This window comes from Hemiscyllium ocellatum, chromosome 38, assembly GCF_020745735.1.
Source record: "Hemiscyllium ocellatum isolate sHemOce1 chromosome 38, sHemOce1.pat.X.cur, whole genome shotgun sequence".
Lineage (NCBI taxonomy): Eukaryota > Metazoa > Chordata > Chondrichthyes > Orectolobiformes > Hemiscylliidae > Hemiscyllium > Hemiscyllium ocellatum.
The window spans coordinates 13,053,821-13,077,135 of record NC_083438.1 but is presented as its reverse complement, the minus strand read 5'-3'; the positions used below and the strand labels follow the sequence as shown (position 1 = coordinate 13,077,135).

Genomic DNA, 23,315 nt, shown 5'->3' with positions numbered 1-23,315 from the left:
ACCCAGTAAATCCTGACCATCCCTCACTGCCATTAACTACAAATTCTCTCTCCCACACCCAGTAAACACTGATACACTCTCACATCCATTAACTAGAGATCTCCACTCCCACACCCAGTAAATACTGACCCATCCCTCTCACAGCATTAACTACAGATCCCCACTCCCACACACAGTTAAATACTGACCATCCCTCTCACAGTCATTAACTACAGATCCCCACTCCCACACACAGTTAAATACTGACCATCCCTCTCACAGTCATTAACTACAGATCCCCACTCCCACACACAGTTAAATACTGACCCATCCCTCTCACAGCATTAACTACAGATCCTCACTCCCACACCCAGTAAATACTGACCATTCCTCTCACAGTCATTAACTACAGATCCTCTCTCCCACACATAGTAAACACTGACCATCCCTCTCACAGTCATTAACTACAGATCACCCTCCCAAACCCAGTAAATACTAACCATCCCTCTCACTCCCATACACAGTAAATACTGACCATCCCCCTCTCGGCCATTAACTACAGACCCTCACTCCCACACCCAGTAAATACTGACCATCCCTCTCACAACATTAACTACAGGTCCTCACACCCACACCCAGTAAATACTGACCCTCATACCACACTTAGTAAGTACTGATTATCCCTCTCACAGTCACTAACTACAGATCCTCACTCCCAACACAGCAATACTGACACTCACTCTCACACCCTTAACTAAAGATCCCCACTCCCACACCCAGTAAATACTGACACACACTCTCACACACTTAACTAAAGATCCCCACTCCCACACCCAGTAAATACTGACACTCACTCTCACACCCTTAACTAGAGATCCCCACTCACACAGCCAGTAAATACTGACCATCCCTCTCACAGCCTTAAACTACAGATCCTCATTCCCGCACTCAGTAAATACTGACACTCACTCTCACAGCTATTATCTACAGATCCTCACTCTCACACCCAGTAAATCCTGACTGTCGCTTTCACTATGATAAGCTCCCTATTAAATAATGACCTTCCTACCCACACCCAGTTAAAACTGATTCTTGCTTCCACACCTAGGAGATATTAAGTCACTCCTCTGCCCAGATCATACTTATCATCCATCCCATGTGCAGTCAATACTGATCATCTCTCCCAGACTTTCAATCTCAGTCCCAGATAATATCGATTGCCTCTCTCATGCCTAAAAAATATTGCACAGCAATCTCATAGCAAGTAATTACTGACTCTCACTCTTGCACCTATTAATTCCTGGCCATCACACCCTCAATTGATAAATGCTGACACACTGAAATATTGATCACCATCAAACCCAATAAATACTGCTGACAGCCAGTAAATATTGACTGTTATTCTCATATTGAAGAAATTATGACCATCCCCCTCAAAGTTCAGTAAATTTGGCACTCAATCCCACTCCCAATTAATACTGCCCCTCACACTAAAACATCGTAAATTCTGACCTTCACTCCACATCCAGGCAATATGTATTGACTGTCACACCAACACTCACACATGGAATAAATTCAAAGCTAAAAATCATCCAAACCAGGTTATTGTCCAACAGGTTTAATTGGAAGCACACTTGCTTTCGGAGCGACGCTCCTTCATCAGGTGACACAGATAGATCACCTGATGAAGGACCGTCACTCCAAAAGCTAGTGTGCTTCCACTTCACAGCGCCAGAGACCTGGGTTCAATTCCTGACTCAGGCGACTGACTGTGTGGAGTTTGCACGTTCTCCCCGTGTCTGCGTGGGTTTCCTCCGGGTGGTCCAGTTTCCTCCCACAGTCCAAAAATGTGCGGGTCAGGGTGAATTGGCCATGCTAAATTGCTCCTAGTGTTAGGTAAGGGGTAAATGTAGGAAAATGGGTGGGTTTCGCTTCAGCGGGTCGGTGTGGACTTGTTGGGCCGAAGGGCCTGTTTCCACACTGTAAGTAATCTAATCTAATCTAAACCTGTTGGACTATAACCTGGTGTTGTGTGATTTTTAACTTTGAACGCCCCAGTCCAACACCGGCATCTCCAAATCAGGAGTAAATTCAGACACTGATACCCAGTCAATATACCGGTACTAATGGACTGATAACTAATGAACATCAGTCTCAATAAATGATCACTGTTAGCGACAAACCATCACATCCATGCCCAGTAAACACAGTGTCTCACTCCCACACTCAGTAATTACTGAGCGCTGTTTCAACAAATAGTGACACTTGCTCTGATTTCCAGTTAATCATTGCTCTCACATCCAGTGAGTACTGACCATTACTCTCCCAACGGGTCAACACTGAACTATACTCCAATGTCCAATTAATACTGACCTTGTGTTTCACATCACGTTTTCCTTCCAGTGAATCATTTATAAAATGCATTGCAGGAATTCACAAATATTTCCTCGGATAGCACCTTCCAAACTAATGACCACTTCCATCTGGATGGACAGCAGATACATACATAGAAGCACCACCGCCTATGAGTTACCCTCTAAGCCTTCATCATCGTGACTCTGAGTGTGATGGTTAGTATTTATTTGGTGTGGGAGTGAGGGTACATATTTATTGGTTGTATGGTTGACGATCATGTATCACTGTACCTTCCAGGTTGTTGGGTTAAGATCCTGGAATTCCTCCAGGAGTTCCCTGCCGAACAGCATTATGGGTCTCCCTACAGCACAAGGATTCTCCTAACCCTAACCCAATCTGTTAAAGATTCACGAGGAGCTGGTGATGAATCCACGTCCCCTCATGAATAATAAAAAGCTCCTCTCATGACTCACGTGATATTGAGAAAGATCCTGTAAATTGGCTCCCCCTGGGGGGTAGTGTGCAATACATTTTGTTCCAACATTGCTACCGATAGCTTGAAGACAGAATCTTTAGGTTTGACGGGTACGTTGTAACGGAGAACAGTCTGCAGATAGAACCATCAGTTACTTCATGTCGAAAATAGCATCAAGTCTCACTGAGAACTCCCCACAGCAGCATTTTCAACTTCCTACATCCCTCACGCCCCCCTCCCAAACCTCACTCCCCCTTACCAGTGTCTCTCACACTCCCCTCCCCATGACCCTCACTCGCTCGTCCCCATGCTCCTCATTCCTACCTCTCCATTTACCTCATTCACATCTCCCCATGCCCCTCACTTGCCCCTCCCCATGCCACTCACTCATACTTCCCCATATCCCTCACTCCCACCTCCCCATATCCCTCACTCCCACCTCCCCATATCCCTCACTCCCACCTCCCCATGTCACTAACTCCCCCATACCTTTGCCCCTCACTCTCCTCTCCACATGTCCTTCAGTCCCACCTTCCCATGTCCCTCACTCTTGCCTCCCCATGCCTCTCACACACTCCTCCCCATGACCCACACTCCTACCTCCCCATGTCCCTCACTCTCCTCTCCCCATGTCCTTCACTCCCACCTCCCCATGTCCTTCACTCCCACCTCCCCATGTCCCTCACTCCCCACTCCCCATGCCCCTCACTCCCCACTCCCCATGCCCCTCACTCCTGCCTCCCCATGTCCTTCACTCCCACCTCCCCATGTTCTTCACTCCCACCTCCCTATGCCCATCACTCCCATCTCCCCATGGCCCTCCCCCCTCCCCCCATGCCCCTCACACCCCCCTCCCCGTGTCCCTCACTCCCACCTCCCCATGTCCCTCACTTGAACCTCTCCATGCCCCATGCTCCTCCCCATGACCCACACTCCCACCTCCCCATGTCCCTCACTCCCACCTCCAAATATCCTTCACTACAACCTCATCATGACCCTCACTCCCACCTCCCCATGTCCCTCACTCCCACCTCCCCATGACCCTCACTCCCACCTCCCCATGTCCCTCACTCCCACCTCCCCATGTCCCTCACTTGAACCTCTCCATGCCCCACACTGCCCCCATGCCATTCACCCCTGCCTCCCCATGCCCCTCACTCCCCCCCTCCCCATGCCTCTCATTCCCCACTATCCATGCCCTTCACTCCTGCCTCCTCGCCGTGTCCCTCCCTCAGGATGATTGACGAGGTAGTGACTGACCTGGAGAAGAACGCATCTGTTCCCTGTGATCAGCACCCTGTATTTTCCGGGAATCTCTTCCAAGGCCTGCCTCTGGAGCAGTAGCTGGTTGGAAGCGTCAATGTGAAAGTCCTTGTGGAATGTTGTCTCTGAGGTTACAGTTACTGAGCTCTGATGGCCATCCACATGGGTCCACTCAGCGTAGAGTGCCAGGGCCTGGAGAGCAACCACTGTATCCTGGGGGCAGAAAGAAAGGGCCAGTCGTTTTGACAGTTCACTTCACCAGCGATCAGGAATACACAGTGGCACACATACACTAGGAAAGACCCAGGCTGGGCACAAGTCCCGGCCTGTACACAAGAGCTTTTAAAGGCTGGAGTAGAGGATTTGTTCCACCGTTCAGTACGATCATTGGCTTCAACTTCACTCCCCTATCCCCCACTCCCAAATCCCTCCATTACCCAACAGACTAGACTGTACCAGAGCCCAGTCTGAACTATATTCCACAACAGGCCAGCTTCACCCCCTGGGGAGGAGAAATACAAAGATGCACACCCCTTTGAGGGAAGAAACGTCCTCTCATCTCATTCAGAGGTTGGCCCCTTCCTCTGAGGCTATATCTCCACATAACTCTGTTATAGGTTCCCCGACCCGGGGTGGGTTCGCGGTGAGGACAATCTCTCAGTGACTCCACTGTCACCTAACCCCTATAGAACATTGACTACCACCTGATGAAGGAGTGGCGCACCGAAAGCTAGTGTGCTTCCAAATAAACCTGTTGGACTATAACCTGGTGTTGTGTGATTTTTAACCCTATAGAACATTGTCAGTCTCAATAAAATCACCTCTCATTCTTCTCAACTCTAGGCAATATTGTCCCAATTCGCTCAGCAGCCTATCACAAGACAAGCTCCTCCATCCCAGGGCCAAATCTGACGAACTGCCTGCAATGCCGGAATGCAGAGGTTAAAACTGTTTGTAGTATTTCAGCTGTGGCCTCTCCAGCCCGTTGTATGATCAGAATGGGACTTTATTGCTGTACTCCCTTACAACTGGGAGCATCGAGTGGTCCGCCTGCCTGCTTCCTTGGTGTAGCGACATGCTGACTGCCTGTGATCCTTGTCCAAGCACAGCCAAGACTCTCTGTAAGCTTCTCAGGTCTCCCTTACCTTTGTGCTGAGCGGGAAAATATCAGGAAAACTCGACACGTGAGTCCCCATCTCGATATTCAAGTCGTTCATATCTAATCCCCCAGTAGGGTCCCTTGTTCAACACCACTTCATTCGATACCTGCCAAATGTTCATTTTTCGGCTTATTTTCTGCCCAACAAGCATTCCCTTAGCCATGTGAATAAGCCACCCGTAACTCCATGAGCCATTCACTTGCCTATTAAATCACATTTCCCCTATTACTGAAATGCCTTCTGGAAATCTACTACATCTATCAGTTCCCCAATATCCTGATTGAGGAGACAATCACCTGATGAAGGAGCGTCGCTCCGAAAGCTAGTGTGCTTCCAATTAAACCTGTTGGACTATAACCTGGTGCTGTGTGATTTTTAACTGTGTACACTCCAGTCCAACACCGGCATCTCTCCCCAATCACTCCCCAATATCAACCTTCTTTACTCAACCCTGAAATGATCTGTGCCTCTGCAGAGTGATCACATCCCGTAGCTAAAATGGTACAGAGGACGGAGTATTACCTGGGTTGATGCGAAGCCTCCGTAAGGATTCCGCTGCTTGACCAGCCAGCGAACAATGGATGTGGCATCGTCCAACTCGGAGTCTGGGACTTGTGGCTGAGAGAGAAGGGCTAGAAGCACATAGGCTGTCATTTCAACTTCTGCAGAGGGTGCTCTCCACCAGTAACTGTGCTCTTCCTCACTCTCCAGGGTCTCCTCCTGCTGCCAATGAGTCAATCTGTCTGTAATCCAGAGACAGGAGGTTCACCATTAGTTATTGGACAGCCGATAGACCAAAGTTCCAGCACACCCCAATGAGAGGGAAAGGGGGGGGGGGGGTGGGAGGTGGTGAGACACAGCAGGAGGCAAACACAGGGATTGTGGGTGAACTTAGCTAGACCTGTTTTGATGGCCAACTTTTCCAGCCGCTGGAGAATTATTTTCCTAGCAACCTGGTCCTGGCCCAGAGTAAAGGCATAGGCGAGCAATGCGAGAGTGTAGGTGCTGGTCACTGTGTGTAATGCAGTCCGCAGGCAGCTCAGACCTCTGTCTGTAATCCGACTCTAGAAAGACGATGGAGAAAGTGACTAAGGGAAACACAGTCCCCACTCACAACTCTCCCCACCCAACATACCCTCACCCTCAGGATGCCAAACCCCTACCTGCAGACACCTCACAAACCCCCAACCACAGACATCTTACATCTTCAATCCCGATCCCACATGTTTCTGAGTCCCGCAATCCTAACTCCCAACAATCTCCAATCTCACATGTTTCTCATGCCCAGATGCCCCATTCCCACCTGTTCCCAATCCAACAGGTTTGTCAGGTCCAGTTGCCTCATTCCCACCAAACCCCAATCCGACATGTTCCTCTGGCCCAGGCGCCCATTTCCCACCAATCCCTGTTCCAACATGTTCCTCTGGCCCAGATGCCTCATTCCCACCAATCCCAGATTCCCAATGTTCAAGTTGAAGTTCTCACCATCTCAGAACTTGAAAGTGTTGATTCCAGTAAAGCTGATGTCACATAAGCTGACAGAGAAATCTGATCATTGACTCCACCCTACGGAGACAGTGAGAGAGAATGAGAGAGACAGAACAGAACTCTTCAGATTGAACACACTCTCACTGTGTGGCACTCCCTCAGCACTGACCCTCTGACAGTGCAGCACTCCCTCAGTATTGACCCTTTGACCGTGCAGCACTCCCTCAGTACTGACCCTCTGACACAGCAGCACTCCCTCAGCACTGACCCTCTGACAGTGCAGCACTCCAAGTATTGACCCTCTGAAAATGCAGCATTCCCTCAGTACCGACTCTTTGAAAATGCAGCACTCCCTCAGCACAGATCCTCTGAAAATGCAGCACTCCCTCAGCACTGACCCTCTGAAAAGCAACATTCCCTCAGTACTGACCCTCTGAAAATGCAGCACCCCCGCAGCACTGACACTCTGACAGTGCAGCACTCCCTCAGTAGTGACCCTCTGAAAATGCAGCACTCCTTCAATACTGACCACTTGAAAGTGCAGCACTCCCTCAGCACTGACCCTCTGAAAGAACAACACACCTTCCCTACTGACCCACTGACGGTGTGGCACTCCCTCAACACTGACTGTCAGACAGTCCAGCTTTCCTCCTCCAGCACTGACCCTTTGAAAATGCTACACTCCCTCCCACAGCGCTGACCCTCAAATCGTGCAGCACTCCCTGAGTACTGACCCTCTAAAAATGCAGCACTCCCTCACTACTGACCATCCGACAGTGCAGCACTCTCTCAGTACTGACCCTCTGAAAAAGCAGCATTCCCTCAGTACTGACCCTCTGACAGTACAGAACTCCCTCAGTACTGACATTCGAACAGTGCAACACTCCCTCAGCACTGACCCTCTGACAATGCAGCACCCCCTCAGGACTAACCTCCTGAAAATGCAGCACTCCCTCAGTTCTGACCCACTGACAATGCAGGTCTCCCTCAGTACTGAACCTCTGGTGATATGGCACTCACTCAATCAGAACCGACCCTCGGACAGTGCAGCTTTCCCTCAGCACTGACCCTCTGACAGTGCAGCATTCCCCCCCACAGCACTGACCCTCGGAGAGTGCAGCATTCCCTCCTACAGCACTGACTCTCTGACAGTGCAGCTTTCCCTCAGTACTGACCCTCAGACAGTGCAGCATTCCCTCCTACAGGCACTGACCCTCTGATAGTGCAGCATTCCCTCTTACAGGCACTGACCCTCAGACAGTGCAGCATTCCCTCCCACAGCACTGACCCTCAGACAGTGCAGCATTCTCTCCCACAGGCACTGACCCTCAGACAGTGCAGCATTCCCTCTCAGTGCACTGACCCTCGGACAGTGCAGCATTCCCTCTCAGTGCACTGACCCTTGGACAGTGCAACATTCCCTCCCACAGGCAATGACCCTTGGATAGAGCGGCTGATGAGAACACATAATTATTCGGTTGCAAAACAAGGCTTTTTGACCAAACTTGCTGGTACCTTCTCGTTAAGTGAAAATTATTGCCTCATGCCAATCTCCTGTCTTTACCACAGAACTTTGCATCTTATTCCCATCAAAATCATCATCCAATGATCTTTGGGTGCCTGAATTTGACCTGTCTTCACCATATTGCCAGTCAATGAATTCCATAACCTGTCTTCGAAATAAGTGAAAGATGTTTTCCTCATTTCATTTAGTGAAGCCAATTTGATGGGCCGAATGGTCTTCCTCTACTCCTGTGCCTTCTCACTTTCACCCTTGCCTTATTTGCCTGCCATTTTACCTCAATGCCCCTCATTCTTGTTCCTTTCTCGATTTGGAACAGCTTCACTCTATCCATTCTCTTCATCCCACATATGATTTTAAAAACCTTAAACCAAATCACTTCTCATCCTTCCCTCCAAGGAGAGAAGAGTCCTAACTCCTTCAATCTCTGCTCATCACAGAAATGTCTCATTCCTGGTACTATTCTTGTAAATTACTTCCGCATTCACGCCAATGTGTTCACATCTTTGCTTTAGTGTGGCACCCACAATTGTACACAATACTGCAGCTAAGGCCTAACATAATGTTCTTGTACTCTGTGCCCGATTCACAAATCCGAGGACAGTGTGTGCTTTTCCTGCACATATACACCCAGGTCCCCCTGCTTCTGCAACACCTTTCGATTTGTACTCCCTATTTTATACTGTCTTTCTTCAGTTCACAGTGCTTCACCTCACACTTCTTTGTATTGGACCTCATCAGTCACCTCTCCAACGACTCCACCAACTTGCTAATATTCTTTGGAGTTCCACATAGACACCCTCACAGTTTACAATTCTTCCACTGTCAAACAACAAAGAGCAGCAGATGCTAGTGATCTGCCTGAAACAAATAAAAACAGAAGTGTCTGGAGAAACTCAACAGATCTGCCAGCAACTGTAGAGAGAGAAAAACAGGTGTAACTTTTTTAAGAGGAGTTAGCTTTGTTCAGGCTGAGGAAGTGTCACACCGGGCTAGAAATGTTAACTCCATATATCTCCATGGATGCTGCCAGACCTGTTCAGTTTCTCCAGCAATTTGGCTCTCTGTTTGGTACAATTTTTCCAAGTTTCTTGTCATCTGTAAACTTTGAAGTTGTCGTCTACACACACCAAGGTCTAGATCATTCCTATATATCAGGAACCAATACTGATCTTTGGAGAACTCCACGGTAAAACTTATCCTACAACCAAAAAAATATCAATTTACCTTTACTCTTTGTTTCCAAGCACAGACAAGTTTCTATCCATATTGTTACTGACCCTTTCATGTCATGATCTAGAACTTTCCTCACAGGCATGGGATCACCCTCCTTCGAGAAATCCATGTGGATCACATCAACCGCATTATAATCATTGAGCCTTTTTTCAGCTCTTCATAGACACTCCAACAAGTCAGTTAAAAAGGATTTCACCTTGCTGATCTCATTTATTTAGTACCTACCTGATTCCGTAATACCACTAATTTGATTTCAAATAATTGCTTCTGGAAGTTTTCTTGCGCTGAATTTAAACTAACTGCTCTGTAATTGTAGGGATTATCCTTACAACCTTTCTTGAACCAGATTGTAATATTTGCAATGTTCTAGTCTTCTAGCATTTCACCTGAGTCTAGGGCAGGTTGAAAGTTTATGGCCAGGGCCTCCATAATTTCCATCCTTGGTTCTTTCAAAATCTTTCAATGCATCTCAGCCAGTCCTGGCGCCTTATTGACCTTAAATACCAATTCTTTGGATCCCTGACCCTCGGTACTGTCTTTTCCCCTTGGTACCTTGAGGGCATTGTTGAACAAATATCCAAGGTTACGGAAACAACCCGACTCCAGTTGATGCCTCTGGAAGAATCTGACAGTGTCTCCAAGGATGTCATTATCAATGAAGATGTATTGACGAGCACTTGCAAATGATTTCATCACAAAGGCTGTCAACCTGAAAGAAAGAGCAAGAATGGTGATTATGGAAGAAGCTGAATATTGACAATTCCTTGGGTGTTCTTCCTCAGTCTTTCAAACATTCTCTGCAATTTCTGCTCTCTGTATCCAGCTCTGTCTCTTGGTTCCTGACACTTTCTCTTACCTGGTGTTAATCACTGTCCTTCTGATCGCACCCCCCCCCCCTTTCTGTCACTCATTCTATCTCTTTATAATAACATTAGTGTAAGTTAGGTTTTTAAAGTTCTTTGTGTGCTGCTTTCACATGACTGTCTATGCACTATCATCACTATACTTTAGTGAGATTTGTCTGTATATGTCTATGTATATGAGAGACAGGGAAAGAGAGACAGTAGCCCTCTGTGTGCTTTACAGTGACTATTTCCCCATGAATCAAAGTGTATGCGAGTCTCCTCTGGCTCTGCGCATACTTTGATTACCATTTCCCAATGAGTCTCTTTTTGTTTGTGTCATTTTCAGCTTTCTCAAGGCATACTGCAATCACTACTTCCAAGCGAATGATGATAAGGTGTGGCTTTCTCCATGAATAAAGGGCTCTATTTTCCAATGAATTGGAAACCTTTCAGCTTTCTAGGTATACTTATGGATGCACACACACAAAATGCTGTATCCACTACACTAAATGTACTGCAGCAGTTCGATAATGCACCATTATTTTTACAAGATCAATAGGGAGAGGTAATAACTGCAAACTCAACAAGCAAAATCTATAACCCTGAATGTTTTATTTTCCACTCCCAGTGTGTGCCTATGTCTGTGTGTGAGTATGAGAAAGAGAGAGTGTGTGTGCGTGTGTGTGTCTGTGTGAAGTTTGTTGTAAGTATGTTATGAGTATTATGAACACACTCTATTTTCTGGTAGATTTGTATCTTGTAACTTTGTAATTGAGTTTGTTCTGATTACTATTTCCTACTGAATCCACTGTGTGTGAGAGCAGCTTTCAGTGCTTTCCATGTTTATGATGATCACTACTTCCCCAATGAACCTGTGTGAGCCAGATTATTTCAGCCCATTCCATGTGTATTATGATCATTATCTCTCACTGAATGTGGTAAATACTTGGCTTTTAGCCTTTTTCTGTACGCGTTGTGATCACTGTTTGCTCAGTACATGTATATTCTGCATGTGTGTTAGTTGTGCCAGACAGACAGGAATTGGGAAGTGATCATTTCCCCTTCAGCTGTACCAGGTATTTCCCTCATGATCTGTGTCTCCAAACGCACTGAAGGAACCATCACGATGTTTGTATGTCAGCTGGTTCTGGTATCCTGTGGAGTAGTGAGCAAGTTAATTGAGGTGAAATAAGTCACAGAGAATTATAGTGCAAAATAAATCAAAAAAGTGTCACTCATGTGCATACACATGAATTAATACACTCACTCAGACCGAGAGTAATGCACTTTCAAACAGCGTTACACAGAAGCAGAGTAACACATTCACTCACACACAACCATACACATTAACTTACACTGAGAGAAATACTCACACTCACAGCCAAATGTAACACACAGGCCCAGAGTAACATACACATACATGCAATCAGAATAGAAAACTCATACATACATACAGACTAACACCCTTCTACATGCAAATAGTATAACATGTTCAATCACACCCAGAGTAACAGACACACAGACAGACGGGTACGCAACATACACAGACACAGTCACACAATGCAACACATTCTGGCAGAGATCTACCTGTCCGGAGGTAGCCAATTGCTTTGTCCTGGATATCCCGAGTGAGCTGATCTGTTTTATTCAGGTATCTCAGCACATAGATATTTGGGGCAAATTTCACCATGTTCTGTTCGCCACACCCTGTGGGTAGTCTCAATAACCCATCCAGATTCTCCATTGCAGAACTCAGTATGTCCCCTGGAGAGAGAAAGAGAGAAAACACAGGCCACAGAGTTCAAAAAGCTCTAACCAGACTGAAAACTTCACCCAAATACTGAGTACAATACAGTAGAATATTAAGAAAGGAATCTTATGGATTTTAATGACCAGGATATCAATTGGACAGAAGAGGTAGCTGAAGGGGACAAGACAATGCAGTTCCGGTAATGCAAACAGCACTCACCCCAAATGCAAAGGGCTAAAAAGGAAGATTGATCGTGATGAAGATCAAATCAGAAAGCTTAACCATTTTTACGATGGAGAAAGATATAGAAGCTAGGGAACTAGGGGAAGTACATATTGAGGCCTTGAAAAGAGTCCACATTACAGAAGTGGAGGTGCTGGAAGTCTTAAAAACATAACAGTGGATAAATCTCCGGGACCTGATCAAGTGTATCACAGGACATTGTGGGCAGTTAAGGGGTGGCACAGTGGTTAGCACTGCTGCCTCACAGCACCAGGGTTCCAGGTTTGATTACAGCCTCGGGCAACTGTCCGTGTGGAGTTTACATGTTCTCCCCGTGTGTGCTCCGGTTTCCTCCCACAATCCAAAGATGTGCAGGTGGGGTGAATTGGCCATGCTAAATTGCCCATAATGTAAGGTGCTTTAGTCAGAGGGAAATGAGTCTGGATGGGTTACTCTTCGGAGGGTCAGAGTGACTTGTTGGGCCGAAGGGCCTGTTTCCACACTGTAGGGAATCTAAAGTTAGGGAAGAGATTGCTAGGTCCCCATCAGTGACATTTGTTTTATCTACGATCATGGGTAAGGTGCCAACTAGAGGGTGGCTAATGTTGTATCTTTATTGAAGAAAGGCTGGAAGGAGAAGCCTGGAATCTATCGGCCAGTGAGTCTGACATCAGTGTTAGAGGGGTTTTTGACAGAGAGCATTTGGAGAGTATTGAAGATGGTGCTGGACTAGCATAGCTGCATGGAGGCTCTTGAGCCTCAGACTCAGCAATTGTTCTTTCAGGGACAGGCAACTCGGAGACAATCCCCGGAACTGAAGAGATTACAAATCCCCTGCTCATTTTTTTAGGACTCAAAGTATTAAGAATTTATTCACAATTTCTCTTCACAACTCTTGCAGTAAGCTTCTCAACATATCTTACAGTTTCGCCAGTGCATGTATTGACCGTAATGCTACTATCAACAAACCAGAGTCACAAACTGCAAACAGCAAGGAAAGCTTAAATCCCCGGTTAATGTTGCTTGGCAGGGCTTCCTGATTCGGTCGGTCAACACGACCTCACAGTCAATAAGGTCCACCTAGTTCCCATCATTACACTTTTCTTTTCATTTATTTCTGTTTCTTTTCTTTATTTTTTTCATTTTCACATCTGTTTCTTTTCCTTAAAGCTTTTTAGGTGGTTAATCAGTGGCCTCAACACCGCAGCAAGAGCAGGCCGTGTGCGGCCTGACCGCAGCCTCCTGCCAATTGAAGGTGGCAGTTGCAGCGTGTCTCCCCCCGGCCATTGGAGGTGGCAGCGGTGGGCATGTCTCCCCCTGGCCATTGGGGGTGGCAGCAGTGGGCGTGTCTCCCCGGCCATTGGAGGTGGCAGCGGTGGGCGTGTCTCCCCTGGCCATTGGAGGTGGCAGCGGTGTGTGCATCTTCCCCGGTCACAGGCGATGGGCGTGTCTCCCCCTGGCCATTGGAGGTGGCAGCAGTGGGCATGTCTCCCCTGGCCATTGGAGGTGGCAGCGGTGTGTGCATCTTCCCCGGTCACAGGCGATGGGCGTGTCTCCCCCTGGCCATTGGAGGTGGCAGCAGTGGGCATGTCTCCCTCTGGCATTGGAGGTGGCAGTGGTGGGCGTGTCTCCCCGGCCATTGGAGGTGGCAGTGGTGGTCGTGTCTCCCCTGGCCGCTGGACGAGACAGCAGTGGCATGTCCCCTCCTGGCCACTGGAGGTAGCAGCAGTGAACCTTTCAAGATGGCGGCACCGGCAAGTCTACTTCTCAGAGGAGAGAAGTCAAAGCAGCACACTTGGTGGGACATTGCAGCACGGCCTGGCAGTGGAGCCAGGGTGTCCTGGTTACAGTCGGCCCAGCAGGAGATTCGTGGCATTGGCAGCAGCATGATATGCCTGAAGTGGGGACTCCTGCTGTCATCGAGATGGCAGCAAGCCAGGGACCCCTAGGTGTGGTTGTGGCAGGGCCAGAGCAGGGCCTCTTGGTTATCACCGAGACAGTGGTGGCAGCGTAGCCAGGGATTCCTGGTTATCACCAAGATGGTGGTACCAGCATAACCAGGGATTCCTGGTTATCACCAAGATGGTGGTGCCAGTGTAGCCAGGGATTCCTGGTTATTTTTGCGATGGCAGTGGCAGTGAAGCTGAACGTTCCGGGTTTTTACCAAGATTGTGATGGCAGTGAAGATGGAGATTTCTGGTTATCACCTAGACGGTGGTGTAGCCAAGCCGGGGATTCCTGGTTATTACCAAGATGGTGGTGGTGGCCAAGCTGGGGATTCCTGGTTATTACCAAGATGGTGGTGGTAGCCAAGCCGGGGATTCCTGGTTATTACCGAGATGGTGGTGGTGGCCAAGCCGGGGATTCCTGGTTATTACCGAGATGGTGGTGGTGGCCAAGCTGGGGATCACTGGTTGCGGGGCGAGTAAGGCTTCAGCACAAGATCCAGCATCAGCGGCCACCTTAGTGAGGTGGGGCCCAGCACTGAAGGACTGGCACCTAACGTCTGGTGACTCCTACATTTCTGGGTCCAGCGCAGATAGCGGTGAGGTGATGGAGGAGCGGTGGAGGCCACCGTTGGAGCTTTTCACCATAGTTTGCTCGATCATTCACTGTGAAATGCAAGTATCAATAAATCATTCAATTCAACATCGCATTCAATGAGAACTTGCAAATTGGACCCAAAATTGGCTTGACAGAAGGAGACAGAGGATGGGTGATGGTGGGTTGCTTTTCAGACGGGAGGTGTTCCATAGGGATCGCTACTGGGTATGCTGTTGCATGTCACTTACATCAATGATTTAGCTGAGAATTTCGCAGAATGATTATTAAGTGCGGGAATGAGGTTATCTAAGGTTACAAAAGGATCTTGATCAGTTTGGCTGATGAGCCGAGGAGTGGGAGATGGAGTTTAATTTGGATAAATGCATGGTTTTGCACTTTAGTGAAAAAGTGAAAGCAGGACCTACACAGTTAATGTGGCTAAACAAAGAGATCCAGTGGTTCAGGTACATAGTTCTCTGGAGGTTGTGTAACATGTGGAAAGGCTAGTTTTAAGGAGGTGTTTCGCACACTTGCCTTCATTGCTCAGGCTATTGAATACCGGAGTTAGGATGCCATGTTGACGTTTTACAGGATGTTGGTGAGGCCACTTTTGGCGTACTGTGTATAGTTCTGATCATCTTGCTCTTGGAAGGATATTATTAAATTGTAGAAGGTTCGGAAAAGAGTTACCAGGATGTTGGCAGGACTGAAGAGTTTGAATTATAAGAAGAGCTGGTAGGCGGAGACTTTTTCATTGGAGTGTAGGAGATTAAGGGTAAACTGACAGAGGTTCATAAAATTGATAAAAGATGAATAGCAAAGGTGTTTTCCCTTGGGTGGGAGAGTTCAAAACAAGGAGTCATATTTTTAAGGTGAGAGCAAAAGGATTTAAAAGTACATAGAACTTAGAACATAGAAAAGTACAACAAAGAATAGGTCCTACAGCCCACGATGTTCTGCCGAGGATGAATCCTAATGTAAAATAAAACAACCTAACCTATGCACCCCTCAATTCACTGCTATCCTTGTGCATGTTCAGCAGTCGCTTAAATGTCCCCAATGACTCTGCTCCCACCATCACCGCTGGCAATGCATTCCATGCATTCACAACTCTCTACATAAAGAACCTTCCTCTGACATTCCCTCTATACCTTCCTCCTAATATCTTAAAACTATGATCCCTGTGCCAGTCAATCCTGCCCTGGGGAAAGGTCTCTGGCTATTGACTCTGTCCATGCTTCTCATTACCTTGTAAACCTCGAACAGGTCACCTCTCTTCCTCTTTCTCTCCAAAGAGAAAGTCTGAGCTTAGTTAACCTCTCTTCATAAGGCAAGCCCCTCCAGTCCAGGCAGCATCCTGGTAAACCTTCTTTGCACCGTCTCCAAAGCCTCCGTATCTTTCCTATGATAGGGTGGCCAGAACTGGATACAATATTCCAAGTATGGTCTTACCAGGGACTTGTAGAGTTGCAGCAAAACCTCGCAGCTCTTAAACACAACCCCACTGTTAATGAAAACCAAAACACCATATGCTTTCATATCAAAGTGACCAGAGAAGCAACTATATCATCAACAGGGTGCCTTGTGGGTGGAATGAAAGCACAGGTACAGTTACAGTTAAAAGACATTTGGGCAGGTCCAAGAACAGGAAAGGTTTTGAGGGATATAGGCCAAACGCAGGCAAGTGGGACTGGTCCAAACTGGGAAACTTTGTCAGCACGGCTGGGCTAGATCTACGGGTCTGTGTCTGCGCTGTATGACGCTATGATTCTTAAAGTAGTGAAGGTTGGGAGATGATATAGATAACAATGATAGTAACATAATAAATGTGAAGACAATGATAGATAAGAAGATTTATAGGATAAAAACCAGCTTTATCAATGAGAAGTTTTTTTTTGATCAATACCGATAAGCAACAATGTATGATAATGGCGATTCAAACATTCAAACATCTGAAACAATGGTCAGGGTACAGAAGAAATCTTCCCTTCAAAAAGGCTAAGGATAATTGCAGAAGGTTAACATGCAGGTACTTGGGAAATATTTGGGAAAACTAATGAAATGTTATCACTTCTTGTGAGGGAAATTGAATATAAATGTTATGGTTCGGGACAATGTGTTAGGTATTGATCTTTATATCTGAGGGAAGATAGAAACGCATCTGAGGCAGATCAATGAAGCTTTATCAGACTAACAGCTGGAAAGGAAAACCTGTCTTGTGAGGAAAGGTTAGAGAGACCAGGTTTGTATCCATGGATATCCTGAGGAGTCTTGACAGGATGGTTCTGGAGAGGTAGTTTCCTCTGGGAGAATCTTGAACGAAGATGTCATCTATTTATAATCAAGATGAGGGTATTGTTTTCTCTTGGGGGAGTTGTAAGGGTTTGGATCATGACTTCTCAGAAGCTGGCAGAAATAGGTTCTTTAAATAGATTTTAAATTTGAGGTAGATATGAGGTCTAAAACACTGAGAGAGGTAAGTAGCTTTCAGATTTTCATGATATCAGCCATTAATATATTAAATGGTGGAGTAGGTTGGACAGGTTAGATATTAGAACATTCTTATTGTGATTGAATGTCAGAAGTTTTCAGATTCCTAACCTCAGCCCCGATTGTAATACCAAAGATAAACATACTTCAATCCAAAAATACAAACCACATCACAATCCCAAAATGCAAAACATGCCTCAATCCCTAAACCCAAACCGTACCTCAATCCCAAAACCCAAACCATGCCTCAATCCCTAAACCCAAACCGTACCTCAATCCCAAAATGCAAACCATGCCTCAATCCCCAAACCCAAACTATACCTCCATCCCAAAACCCAAACCGTACCTCAATCCCAAAACGCAAACAATGCCTCAATCCCAAAACCCAAACTATACCTCAATCCACAAACCCAAACCATATCTCAATCCCAAAATGCAAACCATACCTCAATCCCAAATCCCAAACCGTACCTCAATTCCAAAACCCAAACCATGCCTCAATTCCAAAACCCAAACCGTACCTCAACCACAAAACCCAAACTATACCCCAATCCCAAAAACAACCTGCCCCCAATTTCAGTTTCAACACAAAGAGAGAGAGAGAGGGAGGGAGAGGATGAGATAGTGATGTAAAGATGTTTCTCTCTCATCCTTGTGGAGGTCAGTGCTACACTGGTTGTTATCATTCTTCAGTATGGAATATGACTGACGCCTTCCCTTTCCGGAGTTATGTCCAAGCCTCCGTCGGATTGCTATGAGATTCTTACCCAGCACAGTCACATAGGCCCTGCTTGATCCTTCAATGACGTCTTTAGGAAGTTCGAGCTGGAACTCCTCAGTGATTGACTTGCCTGGATCGAAGCAAAACATGAGATCAAATGTGAGAACCTCCAGTTAGTCTTTGACAACCCACATAAGGACAGCACACTGACCCCACCTCTCAGCTGAACCCTTTCCAGGTATTCCCACTATTATCTCAATCCCCATCATCAACTCCAACCTCATTCCCAGAGTGATGTGTCCTCAGAGAGAGTGACAGTGAACCCATTAAATCACCCAATGCCGCAACCATCATCAACAAATCTTCCACATCCAATCACTATCATTACATCACTCTCTCACTTTGTCTGTCTATCTATCTCTCTGTTTCTCTCATATATCTCTCTTTATGCCTGTCTTTGCCACCCACCCTCTCTCCCACCCAGGGCTGTATCGAAACAGAGCTGAGGGACACACACTCCCACACATTCTCACACTCCCCACACAGCCAGAGCGAACAGACTCTCCCTTACTGTCTCTCTCACACAGAGCCAGAGCAGAGAGACCTTCCCTCACTTTCTCCCTCATACAGAGCCAGAGCTGAGGGACCCTCCCTCACTGTCTCCCTCACATAGAGCCAGAGCAGAGAGACTCTCCCTCACTTTCTCCCTCATACAGAGTCAGAGCTGAGGGACCCTCCCTCACTGTCTCCCTCACATAGAGCCAGAGCTAACGGACCCTCCCTCACTGTCTCCCTTACACGGAGCCAGAGCAGAGGGACACTTCCTCGCTGTCTCGGGGAAGATCTTTGGGGCGGCACGGTGGCACAGGGGCGGCACGGTGGCACAGTGGTTAGCACTGCTGCCTCACAGCACCAGGGACCTGGGTTCAATTCCCGCCTCAGGCGACTGACTGTGTGGAGTTTGCACGTTCTCCCTGTGTCTGCGTGGGTTTCCTCCGGGTGCTCCGGTTTCCTCCCACAGTCCAAAGATGTGCGGGTCAGGTGAATTGACCATGCTAAATTGCCCGTAGTGTTAGGTAAGGGGTATGGGTGGGTTGCGCTTCAGCGGGTCGGTGTGGACTTGTTGGGCCGAAGGGCCTGTTTCCACACTGTAAGTAATCTAAATCTAAGTCTCCCTCACACAGAGCCAGAGCAGAGAGACCCTCCCTTACTATCTCCTTCATACAGAGCAAGAGCTGAGGGACCCTCCCTTGCTGTCTCCCTCACACAGAGCCAGAGCTAAGGGGCATTCCGTCACTGACTCTCTCACACAGAGCCAGAGCTGAGGGACACTCCCTTGCTGTCTCCCTCGCACAGAGCCAGAGCTGAGGGACACTCCCTTGCTGTCTCCCTCACACAGAGCCAGAGCTGAGGGACACTCCCTTGCCGTCTCCCTCACACAGAGCCAGAGCTGAGGGACACTCCCTTGCCGTCTCCCTCACACAGAGCCAGAGCTGAGGGACCCTCCCTCACTATCTCCCTCTCTCCATCAAAATGCTGAGGGAACTTGACTTGACTGGATGTTCAGATGGTCCCATTGCCCACTAGGTGAACTGGAGTCTTCTACCTGCTGGACACACCAAAGAGTTGTGGGTCAGTTCAGTCTCGATGCCCTCGGGCTGCAAGACAGAGAGTGAGTGTCAGTGAAAGGGAATATGTGACAAAAAGATCGAGAATTCGGGAGACAGGAAGGAAGTGAGATGGATAACAGACACAGAGATAGGAGAAGAGTGTGACAGAGAGTCAGATCGACAGAAAGCAAGATGCAGAGAGGGAGTGGTAGAGAGGATGAAACAGAGAGTGCAATGGACAGAGATAGCACAAGACAGCGAGAGGGAGAGACAGGGAGGAAGAGAGGGAGAGAGACAACAAGGAGTAACAGATGAAAGAAGATCTGTAAAAGAGAGCGGGTAGCAAAATATAGATAGAGAGACAGATAGGGATGCATGGCAGGGGGAAGAGAGTGAGAGAGCCTGAGAAGGGCAAAATATCAGGGAGAAAGGGATAGATTCCAAGAGTGAGTAGGAGAAAGAAGGAGACAGAGATGAAGGGATAGATGACAGAGATTTAGGAAAGAGAAAGAGAGAGGAGATTGAGAGACAGAAAAGAGAGGGAGAGAGAGATTATGTTCTAATCATCATGAAAAGCAATAAAGTAAAAGAGCAGATCAATTTCACATAACCACTATCATCCATAGTTACTTGGCAGGTTTAATCTGTTTATTTCAATGATCAGACTCCAGATCAATACCAAATAACCATGAATCAGTAAATGATCTTTAAATTGTACTGCTCCATTTTGATTAACGAGCTGACTCAAAGAGAGATCTGACAGACGTATTGGCAGTCAGTCCTCTCAAGGCATTCAGCAATGGACACAGTTAACCAGAACCAGTTGATGCATTTCCACTCTTACTCATCTATGATGTTCGGAAACAGATTGATGTGGAAGGATCATATGTGGATATTGAGAATAGAAATATGGAAATGTTCAGAAATTCTGGACTAAAAGGAATTTACCAGGATTGTGAAGGAATGTGCATAGTTCAACAATAACGAGAGTACTGACTCACCCATGAACTAATGAAAAGTTGAGTGAATTTGGAAAATAGGCGAGCAAAGCTTTTTAAGATACGGCACCTGACTTTGCTGTCCATACCTGAGGCGACCCCCCCGCCCCTCCCCACCTCCTCCTGTAATTCTGTCTGCTGAAGGTAACCTAGCAAGACTCGTCTTGATTTGAATCATATTTGTGCTGGACACCTGAGTCTGTCAATAAAGGAGAGACAACCTCCTGCAGCAATATGATGTCTTACCCCTTAAAAAAAAAGATTAAGGAGAAATCTTAGAACAGGACATGCTGCACTCTCTCTCTCACACAGAAATATTTCTGTGAGCCAGCGAAAGTTCCAGATATAAGCCATCTCTGACTACCTCATAAGCCCTGAAAAGTCAAAGCATGTCCACTCGAAGGCCAAAGCCTAATTGTGCTTCTGTGTGAACTGAAGTGAGCCTGAAGATATCTGAAGATATTTTCTCACTCCACATCAGTGAGCATTTTGATTTCATCAACAGAAAATTCCAGAAATTTAAAGATCACATTTACCTTTTGTGTTCAGTCCAATGGCCCACAGAGAACAGGCCTTCTGCATTTTTAAATTTAGTTTTCTCACTCTTTGTCTGTCTGTCTCTCTCTCTCTCTCTCTCTCTCTCTCTCTGCCTCTCCCCCTCACTTACCTTACCTTTTTCTCTGTCTTTGGAATATACCTTAGTTGCTCACCCGTTCCGTAACTTAAGGAATTGTTTGCTAATATGATAAATGAGATACCTCTGAATCAGAAATCCATTGAAAGTCACCTTTGTTCTGATAATGGTAATTAAGGAAAATAATTTAGCTATTTTACCAATTGAATTAATACTTTGAAAGTTGAAGCAGGACTGACCTTTCAGTCAGTGGGACACCCTGTGCCAGACACATCATATATTCCTCAATAAAGTTCCTAGACCCTGAATGTTCACTCTCCTGTCGGTCCACCTCTCCATTCTCCTGCCCAATTAGACCCTCCCTTGACCCTGCACCCATTCCGCTTCAAGCCAATTCCTTCTCAATCATTGCACAGTTCTGACCTTGATGAGGAGGGATTTCCGAATGACATCCAGAGCTCCTTTAGCAGGGACAATCGCCATCTCATTCCCACACAGAGTCTCAGAGGCAATCGATTCAGCTTGCACTGTCAAATTCTGTTGGCCTGGATCATTGAGAGAGAGAGAGAAACAGAGAGAGACAGAGAGAGAGAGAGAGACAGAGAGAGAGGAGAAATGTGAGCATGAATCAGGGCTGATTCATTCATTCTACATCCCACAGACTGGACAAGGATGTGGAGCAGGAACATGGGATGATGCTCCCGCATCTTCCCTAAACCAGGGATCACTGGACAGTGATCAGGAAGCGGAGCACAGACTGATTCATCTTCTCGGTCCTTAATCTGGGATCATTCCACAGGGATTATGAATGGAACAGTGTTGATTCTCCCTTTCCCTCCCTTTTTGCTATTGCTGTTAAGGAGGTTTTAAACTACTGTGGCAGAGGGCTGGGAACCAGAAGAGAAGATTAGTAGATAGTGAGGTGGAAACTGGAGAACTATAACGATCACAAAGTTAGCATTACCAAAGGGACGAGTAGGCAGAGAGCAGATGAACGCAAAAGAATTGGTGGATTGAAGTGCATATACTTTAATGCAAGGGGTATAGTAGGTAAGGCAGATGAACTTAGGGCTTGGATTGGTACCTGGGAGTATGATGTTATTGCGAGCACAGAGACTTGATTGAAGGAAAGGCATGATCAGTAACTAAATGTTCCAGGATATAGATGCTTCAGACAGAACAGGGAGGCAAGTAAACAGGGGGTGTGGGGGAGGTCAGGCATTGCTGGTCAGGGATGATATCACAGCTGTGCTGAAGGAGGATACAATGGAGGGCTTGAGCAGTGAGTCTTTATGGGTAGAGCTGAGAAATAAGGGTGCAGTTACATTGGTGGGGCTCCCAACAGTGAGCGTGAGGTAGAAGAACAAATATTACAGAAAGATGTAGAGACAATAAGGGTAGTGGTGATGGGAGATGTAATTTTCCCAACATTGATTGGGATACAATTAGTGTCAGGGGTCTGGATGGGGCAGAATTTGTAAGGAGCATCCAGGAAAGTTTTCTAGAGCAGTATGTGAATAGTCCGATGAGGGAAGGGACCATATTGGACCTGGTGTTGGGGAATGAGCCAGGGAAGGTGGGAGAAGTTGCAGTGGGGGATTTCTTTGGGAATGGTGACCACAATTCTGCAAGTTTTAAAATACTCGTAGACAAAGATGAAAGTGATGGTCCTAAGGGAAGAGTACTAAACTAGGCCAAGGCCAATCATGTCTAAATTAGGCAGGAGCTGGGAAAAGTGGATTGGACACAGTTATTTGAAGGGATGTCCATATTTGATAATATGGGAGGCTGTCAAAGATAGGTTGAAGATAGTGCAGGATAGGCATGTCCCTTTGAAAACATGGCATAGGAAAGGTAAGATTTGTGAACCATGCATGACAGGAGAAATTGTGTGACTAGCCAAGAGGAAAAGGGAAACATACATAAGGTCCAGGCAGCTAAGAACAGAACGGGTCCTGGAGGAATATCAGGAGAGTAGGACCATTCTTAAATAAGGAATCAAGCGGGCTAAAAGGGGCCATGA

At 46.8% G+C, this 23,315-nt stretch overlaps 1 protein-coding gene across 1 annotated transcript in view; it reads right to left on the bottom strand.

The window, feature by feature from the left end:
* The window catches only part of LOC132833894 (alpha-2-macroglobulin-like), a 159,556-nt gene that overhangs the window by 18,591 nt on the left and 117,650 nt on the right, over positions 1-23,315 (bottom strand). Inside the window, exons 19-29 of the mRNA XM_060852554.1 lie at positions 21,716-21,837; positions 19,657-19,708; positions 18,097-18,180; positions 11,911-12,087; positions 11,397-11,478; positions 10,031-10,187; positions 6,718-6,798; positions 6,134-6,296; positions 5,755-5,975; positions 4,070-4,285; positions 2,808-2,941 (exon numbers count right to left, since the gene is read on the bottom strand). Coding sequence (XP_060708537.1) covers positions 2,808-2,941; positions 4,070-4,285; positions 5,755-5,975; positions 6,134-6,296; positions 6,718-6,798; positions 10,031-10,187; positions 11,397-11,478; positions 11,911-12,087; positions 18,097-18,180; positions 19,657-19,708; positions 21,716-21,837 — 1,489 coding nt within the window. The remainder of the gene's footprint in view (positions 1-2,807; positions 2,942-4,069; positions 4,286-5,754; positions 5,976-6,133; positions 6,297-6,717; positions 6,799-10,030; positions 10,188-11,396; positions 11,479-11,910; positions 12,088-18,096; positions 18,181-19,656; positions 19,709-21,715; positions 21,838-23,315) is intronic.